General features: G+C 43.2%; 1 protein-coding gene across 3 annotated transcripts in view; it reads right to left on the bottom strand.

The window, feature by feature from the left end:
- SULF1 (sulfatase 1) overlaps positions 1-17,478 on the bottom strand; it is a 61,404-nt gene extending 43,926 nt beyond the window's left edge. The window contains exons 1-3 of one of the 3 annotated variants that reach the window (XM_054984735.1): positions 17,366-17,478; positions 16,293-16,532; positions 7,169-7,320 (exon numbers count right to left, since the gene is read on the bottom strand). In XM_054984735.1, the coding sequence (XP_054840710.1) occupies positions 7,169-7,320; positions 16,293-16,518 (378 nt within the window). In that variant the 5' untranslated portion in view covers positions 16,519-16,532; positions 17,366-17,478. Of the gene's footprint in view, positions 1-7,168; positions 7,321-16,292; positions 16,533-17,365 lie in introns of those variants that run through there. The other 2 variants (XM_054984734.1, XM_054984733.1) reach the window with 2 other exon arrangements.
- Between the last annotated feature and the right edge of the window lie 625 nt (positions 17,479-18,103).

Below are 18,103 nucleotides of genomic sequence, written 5' to 3'. Positions count from 1 at the left end.
AAAGTCGGATCCGTGCGCAGTACTACTTTATCTCTGTGGAAGATGCACAGATCGGGGCGAACAGATAGAGCACCCAGCTCCGATATTCTGCGAGCAGATGTAATTGCCACTAGAAATATCGCTTTGAGTTTCAGCCATCTGATAGGGATGTCTCGGAGGGGTTCAAAAGGAGGCTTGGTCAGTGCCGAGAGGACCACGTTAAGCCTCCATGTGGGAAAACGGTGAACCACTGGGGGTTTCAGCAGTGTGGCTCCTCTGAGAAATCTCCGAATTAATGGGAGAGAGGATAGAGGAGTGCCCTTCTCGTCCATCCATATAGAACCGATGGCCGCGACCTGTCTCCTCAGCGTTGCTGCGCTCAAGCCGCTGTCGAGGCCATCTTGGAGGAATCCTAGCACAGAGTGCAATGATAACTCCGCTCCTTGCTTATTCTTGCGCCGACACCATCTGTGGAAAGCCTTCCACGTGTAGTTGTAGATTCGTGAGGTGGATTTCTTTCTAGAAGCCATCAGTGTGTCAACTACCTGATGTGGGAGGCCCAGGCCTAGGAAGCAGCTCCGTTCAGCTTCCATCCGGTTAGGGCCCACCACTCTGGATGAGGGTGCCATATCGGGCCCTGCTGTAACAGGTCTGGTACTACTGGCAGGTGCAAGGGCGGATCGGTCGATAGCTGTTGAAGGGCTGAGAACCACGGTCTCCTTGGCCACCAGGGTGCCACCACTATGACTGTGGCACCCAAGTCCGTGATTCTCCGAAGCAGTCGGGGGAGCAGCGGCAGAGGAGGGAAGGCGTACAGGAGGGCATCCGGCCAGGGGGCTGTGAGGGCGTCTATATCTTCCGCCGAGGGGTGGAAGTACCTGGAGAAGAACCTCTGGACTTGTCTGTTCAGCGACGTCGCGAAGAGATCCACGTCTGGATAGCCGAAATGCTCCACTAAGATCCCGAAGACTTCCTTCTTGAGGGACCACTCCCCTGGATGTAGATCTTCCCTGCTCAACCAGTCGGCATGAACGTTCTGCACGCCCCTGATGTGCTCCGCTTGAAGGGATGCCAGGTTGCGTTCCGCCCACTTCATGATCCTGATTGCCTCCTTCTGGAGGCGCGACGATCTGGTTCCCCCTTGTTTGTTCAGGTACGTTTTGGTCGCTACGTTGTCTGTCCGTATCAGGATGTGGGACTGGGCAATCTTGTCCCTGAAGTGTACTAAGGCCAGGTAGATTGCGCGCATTTCCAGGACGTTGATCGGAAGGTCCTTTTCCGGTGTCGACCAAACCCCTTGGGCGGGTATGCTGTCCAAGGATGCCCCCCATCCCTTGAGGCTGGCATCTGTGAATATTTGAGTGCGCTGATGTGACAGGAAGCTCTTGCCCTGACTGAGGTTGTGGTCTCTGGTCCACCATCTCAGGCTGTTTCTGACCTCTAAGGGAACAGGAACCTTGAAGTTCTCCTTCCGGCCGATCTGCCACTGGAAGGGACGCAGGAATATCTGGAGCGGCTTGGCATGGAACTTTCCCCAGTATATGGCTTCTGAGTTGGACACTAGGAGTCCCATCAGCTTGGATAGCTCCATCAGTGGGGATGCATGTTGGGTGATCACCCGCTGTGCCAGCTGTTTGGTCTTGGACCTCTTGGTTTCTGGGAGAAAGAAGCTGCCCTTGATGGTGTCTATGGTCATGCCTAGGTGCTCCAGCCGTTGGGATGGGAGCAGGGAGCACTTTTCGCGGTTTATTAGGAACCCGTGGCTCTCGAGAAAGCGTAGGGTGTACTCCGTGTCCCTGATTGCATCCTGTCTGGAGGCGGATCTCAGCAGGATATCGTCGAGGTATGGATGCACGTGAATGCCTCTCTCTCGCAGCTTGACTATCGGAACCACCAGGAGCTTCGTGAAGACCCGGGGTGCCGTAGCCAGACCGAAAGGGAGTGCCCGGAATTGGAAGTGCTCCTTCTGGATGTAGAACCTGAGAAACTTTCTGTGTGATGTGGAGATTGGAACGTGAAGATATGCCTCTGTCAAATCTATAGACGTCAGGAACTCTCCCTTGCGAAGGGCTTCGGCAATCGACCTGAGAGTCTCCATCCTGAAATGACGCAGTTGAATATGACTGTTGACATATTTGAGATCGAGAATGGCCCGCCAGTCTCCGTTTCGCTTGGGCACGGTGAAGAATACCGAATAGACGCCGCGACCCCTCTCGAGTGGTGGCACCGGCTCGATGGCCCTTATCTGTAAGAGATGACGCACAGCCTGTAGGGTTATGGCCCTCTTGTGCGGGTCCCTCTTCGTGGGAGAAGGAACGAAACGCTCTGGTGGAAAGGAGGCGAATTCTATGGAGTAACCATAGGAGACGATTTCTAAGGCCCAAGCGTCTGCCTCTGATTCCATCCAGGCCTGACGAAATAGGAGGAGCCTGCCCCCTACTGAGGATCTTTGACAGTCAGGGCTTCTGCCCTTTGTCCTCTGACTCATGCCTGTTCCCACGAGAGCCTTGGGGACGATTGAAACGTGGAGTGAAGTTGGAACGTCTGGCCTGATTCCTGGGTGGGTTCCATGGTCGCTTGTAGTCTTGTCTGCTTCTCGGCAGAGTGTGATGAGAGCGAAAAGGCTGGTTGAAATATGTCTTCCTTGGGGCATATTTTAGGGACTTGGGAAGTGCTTTCTTTTTATCCCTGGTCTCCACCAGGATCTTGTCAAGCTGGTCTCCGAACAGCTTGGTTCCCTGAAAGGGGTAAGATGCGACTATCAGCTTAGCCTGGACGTCGGCCTGCCATGCTCTCAGCCATAACAGGCGTCTGGCCACTGTAGATGATGCTATGGCCCTGGAAGAGAGAGAAAGGCTGTCTAGAGTTGCGTCAGCCACGAAGGTGCACGCCTTGAGGACTCTGTCGGCCCCGTCCAGCAAACGTTTGTCGTTGACAGGTAGAAGTTGGATCAGCCTTCTGATCCACACCACTGAAGCTCTGGATACCATTGAGGCAATGGCTGAGGCCTTAATGGCCATTGCTGTAGCTTCATGGGCCCTCTTCAGGACGGCTTCTCCTTTCTTGTCGAGGCCGTCTCGGATGGTGCCTTGGCCGTCCTCGGATAGGAGACCCTGGGATTGTAGAGCCGCCACCGGAGCGTCAATAATGGGGACCTGTAAGAACTCGTCCACAAAGTTAGGTAGCACATATAATTTCTTTATGAGGCTAGGCATTTGCTTTGAGGCTGCTGGTGTAGCCCACTCTGCCCTGAGCTGACGCTCAAAATAATCTGGGAAAGGGAAGACCTCGGATTTGGCATCTGATCTAGGAAAAAATTCCTTATTTCCCTTAGGTCTGGACTTACGGTCGGTAGCCTTGGAGGCCCCTTCCTCCTCCTCTTCCCCCTCTGTTGCCCCCTTTAGGTCGAGGGCAGAAAGAGTTTTAGCTAGTAGGTAACTATAGTCCTCAAACAGGAAAAGCCTGTTAGACTGTTGGGGAAGGTTGGTGTCAAACTCACGTTCTTCCTCCGACAGGAACGCTCCTTCTTCCGATACCTCACTTGCAGGGCCATCCTCATCCAGCCATGGAGAGGTGCTGGTGGAGGTCTGACAGAAAGATTGCTTTCTGGCCGCCTTGGTGGGCCAGGAAGCTCTCTGAGGTGTAGGGTCTTGGCAAGTGGGATGCAACGGGGTGGCTGCTGGGGAAGAAGGGCCCGAGGCCTGCCCCTGGCTGAGCGACCATAGTTCTTCTCTAAGGGTTGCCCTGATGGCTGCCAGGATCTGGGGGGAAATAGACTCTGAATCCTCACTTACTTGCTCTCCTGCAGTGGCTCCGGAGCAGATCTGTAGGCTGGAATCGTTATTTTGCTCAACTTCTCCCGCCGGGAGGTTGGCAAGCACGGAGCCGCTTTTTGGCGGGAAATCGCGTCTGGCCGCTTTTCCCGCCGAAACTGAGCCGCGTCTTTTGCTGCCGCCTCCGGTTGACCTGGCTCTTCTTGCAGCCCCCTCTGACGTCTTGCTCGGCAGACGGGGGCGCTTCTTTGAAGGCTGGCCTCCCTGTCTGGAAGTGCCTTCTTCTGGGGACCGATCGAGCCTCCGCGGCGCGTCTGGTCCTGCTGAGCCTTCTCCCGCCGTCGGCAGAATGGCTCCTAGGTTGCTGTTGTCCACTTTGTCCATAAAGGACTCTTCAGAGTCTGACGACTCCCTTGTGGACATTCTTTTCTTCTGAGGAGACCGGGACTCCTCTTGAAGGGACAGTGAGAGGGTTAAAAGGTTAGAGGAGGATAGGGTAGAAGGGAAGACTTAAAGAGAAAAGGTATAGCAAAAGACAAGAGACTAAGTAAAGGCAATAGATAAACAGGGTAGCTAAGCTAGCCTAGATACTACTGCTCTCCCCTGAGGCAGGAAAAGAACTGGAGATCTGAGGGTGGCCCCACCTACTAGAGGAAGAGGAAGCAAGATTAATAACTTCCTGCCTCCCCGATTGGACGGTGGGAATCACCCAAGATGTCCTCCGCCTCAGAGGGAGAACATGTTTTCCTCAGATGACATATACATGAAACAACACTCTTTCACACATACACACACTGGAAGTCATTGTTGTCTTTTTGGAAAATGTTATAGACTGAATACACGAGACACTGCCAACATTTAAATCATCTGATTGGTTGTTAACTTTATGTGTATACCTAGAAAAATATATAAAGATGTTTCAAATAGTTGTCTGAAAATTATAGCAAACAATGAACATTTAGGCATATAAATATTAGGAATTCCTTTGAAGAATAATTTAAATTAGAACAGCTAATGCAGAAGTGAAGTTTTGCCAATAAACTGGCTTAATGTAGAGCCAAGGGAGCAAACAGAAATCTGCAAGAGAAAAAGCAAGCGGAGAGAACATACATAAAAAGTTGAAAACTGAGAATTAAAATGCCTGCTACTTTGAAGCATTAACTTTTGGCCCAAGGAACTGATGTGAGCTCCACTGAGTAGTCTTGAGACAATATATATATATATAAACATGCTTTCAGGCACAACTAATCAATGCCATGGTATGGATGCAAGGCCCAAGCAGCTGCAAAAGCAATTCTCAAAAAGGACAGTGTTTGTTTCTCACTTCTGTGCTTGGCTTGCTAAACTCAGCACTTTTTCAAACATCTTTTAAACCTTGTTTAGAGACTTGCACAAGGCATTTAAATGGAATAGCTTCAGGGCTTTGTGAAGGAAAAACCCTGGCTAAAACCTCAGGTTTTGTACTCTTTGGTTTCTGGCATACTGATTTAAAATACAGCAGCTTACAAAATCCCAATATAAAATATAGAGAGAGATACTTTTTTAAGGTGGCAGTGATAGAAAAAGTATGGAGAATTTAAAATTAACTACTATTCCAACTGCTTCTCTTTAAAGTCTGCAATAGCCACTTGTAAAATAATTTCACCTTCCCCACTCAAGTGTGCTAATGCCACCTAGCAACCATAGGTAGGAAGCAATTTCTGTGATTTTCCTGAGGGATGGAGTTTTTCTAACCCAGGCAAGGGCAGCTGGCAACACTTGGTTCTTTCCAGCTGTCTGATGACCACTGAATGTATTGGTGAGGAATAGTGATGATGATATGAAGTGTCCATTTCCCAGGACAGAAATGTTTCTAATGCTTCTGCTCTAACTGATATGTATTGTTGTATGTTACTATACTATCAATATGTCTCAAACCTAAGACATATCCATGCATCTGAAGTTTTCCCACCAGCTCCCAAGGACAAATTTAACCCCAATTATTTTTTAGAAACACATCAACAGATTCACCAAAAACAGTCAGAGTTGCTTGATATTCAGCGGAGAAGGTACCAAGAAAAAGCCACATACATTTCTGCAGTAAGCAGTGAAGAATCCAGATATATTGCTATAGTAAATACCAATGTGGCATTTTGATATGTTTCCCTTAATTGGCAACAGAACTGGACGTTACATTGGTCGTCACTCTCTTCCACTTCTTCCAATACATGATTAAAGTTTAATTCATTTCAGGTTAAGGAAAAAGAGAGTGCTAGTCAAGGTTCTCCACATTATATAGCACACACACAAGAAATGAGGGAATCCAAATGTTGGCTACTACAGAATATTTACGTAACTTAAACTCTATGTTAATAACTAACAATGATTTGCTAAGTAATAGCAGGGTAGTACAATTGTAAAGGGAATGGAATCAGAAACAGCTATTCTAACATGCCAGTTAAAAGACTCATTACATGGATCAGAAAGTCCAGCTGCAACACCTACAAAATCTTCCATAAGCAACATCTGGAGGAACTTCCTGAATGTACATAAATGATTTGCAAAGCTAGAGATTGGGAAATGCCAAGTATCTCACAGATTGCACAGTATATACTGTATCCACGGTATATACTTCTTTCCGTGTCTGAAAAACTCTAAAACTGAACATATCCTCCTAACCCTCGTTTCTGGATATATTCGCTTAACCTATCCATTTCAGAGTTCAACACAAATGACATAGGGTTTGATCCAGATCGAATTTTCAGCTAATGGAAGGGGAGGGGTAATTTCCATCAATTCCTTCTTCCTGTTGCACACCACCTGTGTCATTTCTCAAGGATCCCTGTTCCGCAGGAGCAGCATTTCAGGGAGATCAATGGGTCAAAGGGGCCTTGTATTCTGTATGAACCCACTTTTCCTGAGAGAAAATAAAGGGTTCGAACCATACAAACCAGCATGATCAAAGACTTCTATAAACAGAAGTGGAATGGGTTTCAAATGCGCCCATTATACTTCCACAAAGCAAAAATTAAATGAAAAGCAGCTTCACATCAGGGTTCTCCAACCTTTTTGAGCCAGTGGGCATCACAAAAAGCCACCATGGGAGGCAGAATCACACACGCTAATACAGAGAGGAAGCCCAAGAGCAGGGGAAAAGAAGAGCAATTTAAATAAATACACTGGGAAATAAAACTCACACTGTATTTGCGGCTGCTACTGAAACAACTTTAAAAAAATCTGTACAGCCAATCACATCTTCAATAGCCAATCAGAAGCCCTGCTGGGCAGGAACACTACCTAGCACCACACACTTTCTAAAAAACACATGCCACTCACCAGGAAAGTTGTCAGCCATGTGCCCACAGAAGCCACATTGGGGACCCTTGCCTTATATGGCTGACATTACCAAATATAACAGAAATGTATCTGTACAGTACCTTTGCATATTCAAACCCATGCTTCTCTTTGAGGCCATTGCGACAAATTGTGTAATTGTAAAAACGAGAGTTCTTGATTAATCCAACCCATTCTCGCCAACCAGGAGGAATGTAGCTGCCATTGTATTCATTGAGGTATTTTCCAAAAAAAGCTGTGAAAGAAAAAGTGCACAGTTTAGACTATTTGAAACCCCATAGTATGGGTTTTTGGTCTGGGTCACAGTCACAATTCATAGATTAATACACCTTTGTGTTAATGAACTCAGTGGATCTTAAAAACGTATGAATTATTTACAGTTTCAGGTCAGCTAAAAATATGTTAGGAATATATGTCTATTAAATATGTATATGGATGTAGATATTTAGATGTCCTCTTAATTTGAGGCTAGACAGGTAGCAACCTGAGAAAGGGCTTTCTTGGTCGTGGCACCAAAACTGTGGAATTCCCTCCTAAGGGAGATTTGTTTGTACCTATCTATGTCTTCTACCAGTGAATGAAGACATTTTTTGCTTGTGTGGCATTCCCTTATCAATCCTCCTTATTTGTGTTAATTGCAGTATTTATTTATGTACTGTTTTAAATGTTGATTTTTAAATGTCTTTTAAAGTGTTCACTGCCTTGTGGGCCCTAAATGGGTGGAAAGGCAGGAAACAAATGTTTTCAACGGATATAGTTAGCAGGCTTTTCCAGTGGCAAAAGAGGGAAGACCACCAACAAGGCTACTCTGGAGTTTGTGAGACCTCTATGTAGGACTGCCAGTCCTTGAATGGCAACTGAAGGGAGGCTCGGGAGGGTGGAGAAAAATGAGAATGACATTGCGTGATGCCATTATATCCTTTGTGGTTGAAAACCTGGAAGTGATTTCACTGCATTATATAATGCTCTGTAAACCCCATCATTCTCTATAGTAAATGCCATAGAGGTCAGAGGATCCTAGAATGTTCTATGACATGGTGATGTCACTTTCAGTTTTTCAGCTGGAAATGGTGTTGTTGCATCATGCAATACCATTCCTCCATTGCTGTTTGCTCCTGCTGCTCATTAGAACATTGGTGTGGGTCAAGGGTAAAGGGCAAAAGGTTGCTCATTAAAGCAGGCAACATGGCAGCCCTACAGAGAGGAGGAGAATCAAAAGAGATTAAATGGAAAAACTGGTAGGATCCAACCCATTATATGTGTTGTCTGCCTATTCATTTAAACTGATACAGCTGGTCCTTGGGGCAAAAGGAATAGAGGTAGTTCTGCCTCCATCCAGATGAAGTAGCCTTTGTGGATGTAGAGTTCTGTGATTCAACATTTTTAAAAGGACTGAGATAAAACAAAAATGAAACTGAGATGTTCACAGAAAGAGATTATTGTCTCTTTTTGAGACACCAAAGGCCTCTTCATATATGTTATGTGCTGTCAAGTCACCTCCAACCTATGGCAACCCTATGAAGGAAAGACCTCCAAACATCCTATCATTATCAGACTTGCTCAGATCTTGCAAACTGGAGGACGTGGCTTCTCTTATTGAGTCAAGCCATCTCGTTTTAAGTCTTCCTCTTTTCTTATTGCTTTCTACTTTTCCTAGCATTATTGACTTTTCCAGAGAATCTTGTCTTTTCATGATGTGACCAAAATACGGTAGCCTCAGTTTTGTCATTTTAGCTTCTAGGGAGAATTCAGGCTTGATTTGAACTAGTACCCACTTATTTGTCTTTTGGGCTGTCCATGGTATCCACAAAACTCTCCTCCAGCACCACATTTCAAATGTATCAATTTTCTTCCTGTCAGCTTTCTTCACTGTCCAACTTTCACATCCATACATAGTAATAGGGAATACCATAGTTTGGATTATCTTGATCTTGGAGAGACATCTTTATCTTTAAGGATCTTATCTAGCTCCCACACAGCTGCTCTTCAAAGTCTTAATCTTCTGATTTCTTCAGAAGAAATACTCATTCATTCGTTTATTACGGTCCTAAGACCAGCATACAAATCAATCAAGCAAGGATACAATTAAAAGGAAAAAAAGATCGGCTTTAAGAACTTTTAAGATACAATTCCTGTAATTTAAGAATTAATGCACAAAATTTAGCAACTTGATGTATAATTCTAAAATTTTAATCTGCTAAAAACCAGTGAGGCCTTGCATTGTCAGTGGTTATATGACCAGGGATCATATCAAATAATGGGGTAATGAATCTGAGATGAACTTCCCTATAAAATGGACAACTAAAAAAACATGTGCTCAACAGACTCAACCTCTCCTAAAGGGCATGAGCACAACGTTTCTAGATAGGGGATTTTTTGGTATCTGCCTTTGATAACCACAGATGGAAGAGTGTAGCATCTAACAAGAGTAAACACCCTTCTAAAACTGTTTGCTTCCATTGAGGCCAAGTACGCTGTCAGCTCAAAAGTACCTTTGACATTTAGCAGCACCACAAGTTTTGATGCATTGGAAATGTCAGCTTGATGCTCAATATCCTCTATTCTTTGTTTGATTAACCCTTTTGCTCGTTTGGCTCCATACATTAAGAAAGCTTGAGGGTAAAAAAACCCTATTCTATTAACATGATTATAAAAAGTTTTGAGCCAGCTGGATTGGAAGTTGCCTTGAAGGATCAGGGGAAATAAACCGTGTGGGTTAAAATGGCCTTTCAGCCACATATAAATGGATTGAATATATACCCTGTCTTCAAAGCCAAGGCTACCAGACTCCAAATGTATCCAGACATTAGATACACGGTTTGTGACTTGCAGAGCAGCTCTCAGAAATTTAGACTGAACTCTTTCTTGAGGGGCAAAGCGTGAGGAGGGTGGTCCTAAAAACATTCCATATAGCAGCTGTGCCAGTGATTTGACCTTGCATTACTTTAGGGCTGCAGAAACAAAATGTCCGCGGTGAGTTTGAAAAAATTTCAATATGGCATTTGCCAATCTTTCCCCTTGATCGGCAGCATAACAGCTGTGTTTAACCCTAGAGTCGTTGGTCTGTATAACTACACCCAGGTATTTAAAATGATCTACTTGCTCAATCTTATGACCATTAATTGCCCAATTCCTAGATTTCACTCTGCTCCCAAAAGCTACAATTTTAGTTTTCTGATAGTTAATTGTCAGTAGCTCAGTTTCACAAAATGTGGCAAACTTCCTAAGGGCTTTCCTTAGGCCAACTGGGGTTCTGGATAGAAGCACAGCATCATCTGTGAGCCAAGGAATAGAAAATCTTGAACAATTTCAATTTCATCATTGTCAGCTTTAAAATTGCGTAATTCCTCAGTAGTCATTACTTTTCTTGATGTTCAGCTGTAATCCTGCTTTAGCACTTTCTCCTTTAACCTTCATCAGTATCAATTAATATGATTACAGGTTAGGTTACTGATAAAAACTATATTTCCTATTGACTTGTTGCAAAGATAGCCAGTCTCTTAATGAAATCAAGTTAGCTATTTTTCTGTCTTACCAACTATATCAAAGCTTAGACACAGACGGGGTTGGCTTTTGGCAAACAGGAGTCATGCCAAAAAATGATTGTAATGGGAAATACTAGGTTGAACAGTGTCCAGTGTCTGTGGTGCAAACTAACATTCTGTACTGGCTTTCAAGAGTTTCCTCTAGTTCTGCTATTTTAACAGTTCTCTCCACTTGTTTAATACTTGGCTCATAAAATCTACCTACATGTTCCAACTGGCTGCAGCTCTAAAGTTTTTGACTTGCTCATGTCTGAGTATTATTCATGATGGCCTGCAGGCAACTTTATATATTTAGAAACAGAAGCAAGGAGAATTAGGAAGTGATTTCTGTTTGTATAATTAATAAAATATCAAGTACAGCTGAGCAGATAAAAAGTGTCATTAAAAAGTAATACCATTTCAGGGAACATCATTTTATTATTGTCTCTAATGGAACCCATGAGAATACAGCAAAGATAAATGTAGATTTTTGCATTTTAATGAGACAGATTTTATCTGCATTCTGGCAGTTTTGCTAACTGTTCCCAAGACACAGTGCCATTGTTTAAACACATGTAGCATACTTTGTCAGATCACAACAGCAGCAGTCTCTCTGAATATGCTCAATTAAGCTTGCATAAACAGAAACCCTTAGCAAGGTGAACAATTCTCACACTTGATACACAAACATGAGAACTGCACTTCCTAAAATTTATAACTGGCTTTATTTTAATTTTCCTAATAGCTGATCATTCAGCCTCAAAGCAGTTAATAAGATAGCATAATATCCATTGTTTTGAATGCTTGCTCACAGCTAATAGTACCTTCCCCCTGGGGGAGAAGTGGCGGAGCAGAGGCAGAGCTGGAAGGAAGGCAGCAGTCCAGTTGCAGAGATTAGAGAACAGCCAGTGGTATATCAAGAGCAAGAGAGGAGCAGTTAGGAGGAAGGCCAACTGGTACTAGTTCCAGAGTTGCCAGTTTCCCACCAGTTTTACTGTAGAGTTTATTTTGATTTCTAGGGAGGCATGATGCCATTTCTAGGTTTTTCCTGGATTTGATATCACGCTGTCACTCGGTTCCCCTCCATTTCCCCCCACCCTTGCATTCCTAGCGCCATATGACACAACAGCTGGCTAATGAGTCAAAGCTGATAAAAGGAACTCTTGGTCATAGCTGCCACCAGTGTCCTTGATGACATGTAACTATTTAGCATAGCGACCTACATGGCTCACCACATTAGCTTTGATCTAGACTACCCTATCTTTTCAGATGTCTATAAAGAACACCAGTGAAGTTAGCAGGAAAAGCAGGTGGAGTTTATGGGAAGTAATACTGTATGTGCATAAGAACCCTCATGCTTGTAGCACATCACTGAAGCAAACAGAATTTGTTTTTTAAACTGGGATGGCCCCTTTAAGTCACTATTTTGTGTTTACCCAAGCATTGCTGCAAACAATTAGGTGGCAGTTAATCAATGGATCTGGAACTGTAAACAACTCAAGCAATTAATGCACAATTGTTATATTTCTGGTAGGCTATGGCACTGTGGAAAGAAGATAGCACCTCCCTGGGATGCCATTTCCGGGCCTGGAGAATTCACATCCCCACTATATATTTTTAAAACTCTTTCAATTCATATCATATTTTAGTGATATTATAAACATTAGGTAGCCTGCACACATTCTCTGTGAATCACAGGACTGATTTTACAATACTTCATTTAATTGCAACTTTCCAGTGTAGTTCAGCAATACTCAAAACCTATTACAAGCATAACTGTTGGTTGTTGGTCTAAACCATGGGATGCTCCTCAGTCCACAACTCTCTGAACAGAGGTGTGCAGCAATGAGTCCCTTGTCTAACTTTTGCCTTGATCAAGTCCAGAAACCTTGGAGGTGGGGTGGAGAAATGAACCTCAGCAAGCTCATTCAGAGGAAGGGGAGAGAATGAACCAAACCCTCAACAGAAGGATGAAGGGGGATGCTCAGCAGAGAGCAAATTAACTCTTGTTAATATTGCTTTTAATTGTTTTTCTCTGGCTGACCCAGTTATATTTTTCCTTTGCTCTAAAATGCTTCTTTACTATCTGCACATTCTGTTTTATTAGACATTTAGTGAAATGAAGTTCTTTTAGGAACCAAAACTTCTCATCCTTGGGAAAGGACTGCCTCTAAAAGAGAGAGAGAAATCCAGTAATAAGGGAAGAGGAAATTACCAGATAGGGAAGGAAGCGCAGCCTGACTCATACATACATGCACACCGAGCTGATGTGGGCTGGAGACCATCCCTTCCAGTGTTACAATGAGAAAATATAAGTAACTGGATTTTCTGGGGAAATATAAGTAACTGGAAACTGGCGGTGGCTAGTACTCTGGTTATGATGCAGTGGGTAAGAGGAGCCCAAACTCGGTAAAAGTTTCCCCAAGAATTCCAGCTGCCTTCCACCAGGTAAAGGAAGTCAGCTGGTTGCCAGGGGACACCATGACAACCTCCAGGAGCAGGGTTTCAGGTGGCCTTTCAAGCTGTTGTAGAGGAAGGAAAAGTAGAGACAATTGTACTCCATCAATGGCAATCCTTGTACCTGTGGCAGTGCTATGCTAGATGGAGCTTCATGGTTGGAATCAAGAGAGGTCCATGCTTCTGCATAATTAGAGAATCACGTGACAATCAATTGCAGTTGTACTCCAACAGATGTAATTTTCAAAAGAAACATTCACACTCTGTTTCAAGAATAGTTCTCTGCCATAACAAGATGAAGTTAAAAATGAACTCTATGCAGACTGCAAACGCAGGCCAGGGAACATTACATGACAAGGAAACCTAGCTTTAATGATTTAAAAGAAGAAAGAAAGCTGAGAATTCTTTTCATCATAAAGGGATGCAGTAATAAATCAGACCTAAGATAGTCCAATTTTCTCTTGAAATTTACAGGGATATTTCTGGAAACAAAAGTAAAAATAATTTGAGGCAACTGTATGCATCAATTTTCACAGCTGATGCACAAGTAAAACTTTTGGCACCAGAGCCAAAACCAAAATTAAAACTCAATATTGCTCTTGTAAACAATCTTCTTCACCATTTACACTCCAGACAGCTTCATGTGTTGCACCAGCCGCAAGGCATTTATTTAACAAGTACCTTTACATGAAGGATGAGGTTTGCATAAAGAGATTGTCCTGGAATGCAAGTCAGTTTTAATCACTAGTGCAATTCTCTTCTCCCAAAAGAAGACTTTTGTTGAGGTGCTTAAAACTGGCCTGAGCCAAGTAAGATGTAATTTGCAAATGGCTTCCTACATGAAAAGCATGTGACACCCAGCAGCTGTACAAACAGTACAATTTGTAAAGCAGACCTTAGTACCAAAGCAAAGAATGCTTATTGATGCATTCACTACCATTAGAATTCTACAGCATAACAGAAAAGTTATTAATCCAAAGGCACACAAACCCACCTAGGAGAATTAGCATTTATTCACATATGACACATGGGGGAATGGGGTCAATGACAAAAATTCCAGTTCTAAACAAAGGGGTGAACAGACTAGATGCCTTTTTAAAGAAGTCATGATTAAGCAAATACATGTGGGGGGCCCATAGGGTCCTGCTTGTGGGGAGGGTGGGCTAAATAAATAAATAAATAACCAACCTTGTAGGGGTATCTTATTTTCCCCTCCTACCATGTCCTTTCCCCCTTCCCTGTCCCCATAATACCTCTCCCTTTTCCTGCTTCCTTCTCTCCTTCTCACCAATCTTTGTCTGCCCTCCCCCTGCACTCTCTCTCCTATTGCCCAGTTGGGTGGTGCTGGCCAAGTTGTGTCCAGTTGCATGGTGGTAAAATGTAGAAAGACTTGTGTTTGGAGATTCACTTTTCTCTGTATCCCTTTCCCCATACTATTTCCTCTTTCCCTCCTCCTGGCAGGTTTCATATACTCACCTTTCCCTACATCCTTCTCTCTTTTAAACCCACTAAATAATTAACTTTTTATTTGCCACTCATCTTTACTTATTTACTGACAGAAACCAAGCCTGGAATATTGGCTAAACCGTTATGGCTGGCTAGCAACAGCCACTGAGGGCATCTGGGCCGTCGTCACATGGGCTTTTATTTAGCGCTAAAATGGCGCTATTTCCCGGCAAACACCCACCTTATTCCAACACTGTAGCGATTTTCTCTCTTCTGCTTTGTGCTTGATAGTTGTGCTATTTTGTGCCTCAGTGTGAATGCCTCACATCGATATATTTCGCCTCGCAACGTCCTATGCCCTCCCTTCAATCCCAGAATCCATTTCTTCCTGCGACTCCCTTTTTTTAATTTTATTATGTCCTTATAACGCCATAACGACATAACACAATGCAAACTTTCTGCTGAAGTAAAAATGACTCAATCGCCATGGCAGAGTCTTCAGCGATGGGGATCACGTCATACAGGGAGTTTTCTGCGGGCAAAGGGCTATTTATATAATTTCAAAGTTGGAAAAACAAAAGGGTCATAATGTTTTGCTCTAACGGAATGTTTATATGCTGTTATTCCGTTATAGCGGAATTAAACGCCAGAATAATTTTTTAAAAAGGGAGAGGAGCTGCTTCTGCGCGGTTAGAGAGAACAGAACAGAGTGCTTCTGTGTGGACAGCTGGTGGCGCGAAGAGCCATTAGGTGACCCAAAGAAACGTTACTGTGCCGATAACAGGTAGGACGCTATATGCTGTAAATTTAATGGAAGAGATGCCCGTGTGATGACGGCCCTGGTTAAACCTACTGGTGCTCCTTTTATTAGTTTGTTTTTTTTTAAACCCCCTTCTGTACTTTTTTTAAGATCCCAGATTTTTCTGAAAACCTGAGACATTTTTCAGGTATTTACGAAGATCTGTCTTGTCCATTTATGGCTCCAATATCCAGATTTATGTATCCACAGATCAGGGCCACTATTAATATATAAGATGGCATTACAGTTAGATCCTCCATTGTTAGAAAATGTATCATGATAAGATTTTTCAGACCTTTTCACATCTGTTTTTACTATAGAAATGCTTGTTCATAATCACACTTTCTCTCCACTTTATTTGAAATGGTAATATATCAGCCTTTTTGGTGCAATCCTAAGCAACTTTATACCCTTCTAAAAATTGTTCTGTAAAGGTCCAAATAGGGCAATGACCTGCTCCCTACAGTATCCTCCTAGATGCCTCCACAAAGCTCATAAACAGGGCATGATAGCAGCCCTTACTGGAATGAGATTCACAGAGATAAATAGCCTCTAAATATGGAAGTTCCAACTATCTATGGTGACTAATAGTCATGTATAGACCTACCTAAATATGAATATTTACTATTTTAAAGTGTAAAACATTTAATTGTAATGCCTCTAGTATGCTTCAAATACAGCACAATTTTAATTACCTTTATTTGGGAAGTATTAATAGATTTGGTCAAGAAAGAACAATTTGTGGACTTCACAGAATAGGCCCTTCCCCCTTCTCCTTTCTGTTTCAGCTCAATGGCTCCTCCGAAATTTTGTTTCTAGGGCTCAGCAGACCCTCAGGAATAGTATAGGTGGGTGGGTGAGGAACAGTTGGAAACCACTCCCCTTTCTTCTGCAAACAATGCCATTGGTTGGAGAAACTGTGTGGTTTGATCAACACAATTTATTTTTAATCAAATAATTAATGGTAATACACTCTCTTACCGGTCCTATAACCAGTGTTGTTGAGATACACTGCAAAGGTTCGTGGTTCATGAGTTGCTTGCCAGGAAGGGGAAGAGCAATTCTCATTGTTAGTGTAGATGTTGTGGTTATGAACGTATTTTCCTGTCAACATTGAGGAACGAGATGGACAGCACATTGGAGTAGTTACAAAAGCATTGACAAAGGTGGCACCTCCATTCTCCATTATCTTCCTGGTTTTATTCATCACTTGCAAGGAGCCTAAAGGATACACAAAGGATCGCATCAAGAGTTAGACAGTTGCTAATGGAGAGCAAACTCAATGTAGAAGAACTTTAAAAATGGGCGTATCTTGAGTGCTCAGATGGCAGTGCAGATCTCTCCTCTGTTATTCGCTAAATTCTTTTTTGAACTACTATATATAAGAACGACTAACCACCACATTTTTATTTTGCCTTATCTCAAGAGGAGCTCAGGACAGTATATCCTTTTAAAATGTAGCTCTGGCTGTGGCTGGCCCCAGGTAACCTTAAGGCTGGCTAAGAATTTGAACCCAGATCTCTCTAATCCTACTCCACCACTCTAATCACCAAAACACCATACTGACAAGAGAACTTACAGTTAAAATATAAACAGAAATTTGAATACACATGAGAAAATATGTATCAGGTATTTCAAATGCTTAAATTTTTTTTTTAGAAAAATGGACCATTAGCTACAAAATAAATACTGCTGACAGGCAGTTTCCTGCTTATCTATTTCATTAGAAGTAGCTAAACATTAACTCATTGATTCAGCAACAGATCTTTCAACCAAATGCCAATCAACAAAGATGTATCAAGTGAAGGGAGAAAGTTGATGTAAGTTTGTTTCCTCTCCAAACAGGATCCTCAAATCTGTCAAGAGTGATAATGTGAGGCAAATATGCCAAATATCAATTATGGTGTAGAAAGCGACTGGGCAGGGGAGGATCTTCTGGTACCAGCAGACAGGGAAAACTGCAGGCCACACTGCTCTCCCTCTGATCTCAATGTGACGTTTCTGTAAAAGACTGACTGAGTAAAATTTTGACACAATACGTAATAAAGCCTCACCAAGCTCCACATCCTGGTCATCTGTGAGTACTAGGATAATGTTTGGTCTAATATTTTTTCGCTCCTGTACTCGTCCTCTGAACCTCGGAGATTTGACAGTAGTACTGAGACACTGTAGCAATTCAGTGCCAAGCACAGTCCATATGAGTGCAATGCAATACTGATTCATTGTAGCCTTCCCAATACTGCACTTAAACACCACCTTGTGCAAATGTTTCCAAGTCTTAAATTTTCAAGATCTGTAGAAAGACAGAAAGAGATCCAGTTTAAAATTCAATCTGTAGCAAAAGTACCAGGACAAAAAACACATTGGGGGCAGGAAGGGGATGATAACTATGTCTGAGAGTTTCACAATTTTCAGTCCTGGAGCCAGCTTGGTAGTAGCCAGTGCTGGCAAGTCATAGCTGACTTAGGGCAACTCTTGCTGAGGGTTTCAAGGGAAGAGACTAATAGAGGTGGTTTGCCATTGCTTGCCTCTGCAACCCTGGTCTTTGTTGGAGGTCACCCACCCAATTACTAACCAAGGCCAAACCTGCTTAGCTTCTGAGATCTGATGAGACTGCGTTTGCTTGGGCTATCCAGATCAGGGTGAGGCCACTTTATTCAGATAAACTCTACTGAACTAAATGCCATCCATGGATGGTACAATAAGATGCTATTTCAGTTTGAAGATACTTTTTGAAAATGAAACTAACATTATTCAGCTGCAATCCCTCCACTCATCCTTCTAAATTTTCA

This window comes from Eublepharis macularius, chromosome 7, assembly GCF_028583425.1.
Source record: "Eublepharis macularius isolate TG4126 chromosome 7, MPM_Emac_v1.0, whole genome shotgun sequence".
Classification (NCBI taxonomy): domain Eukaryota; kingdom Metazoa; phylum Chordata; class Lepidosauria; order Squamata; family Eublepharidae; genus Eublepharis; species Eublepharis macularius.
Note: the sequence above shows the minus strand (reverse complement) of the source record. Positions and strands in the feature narration are given on the sequence as shown.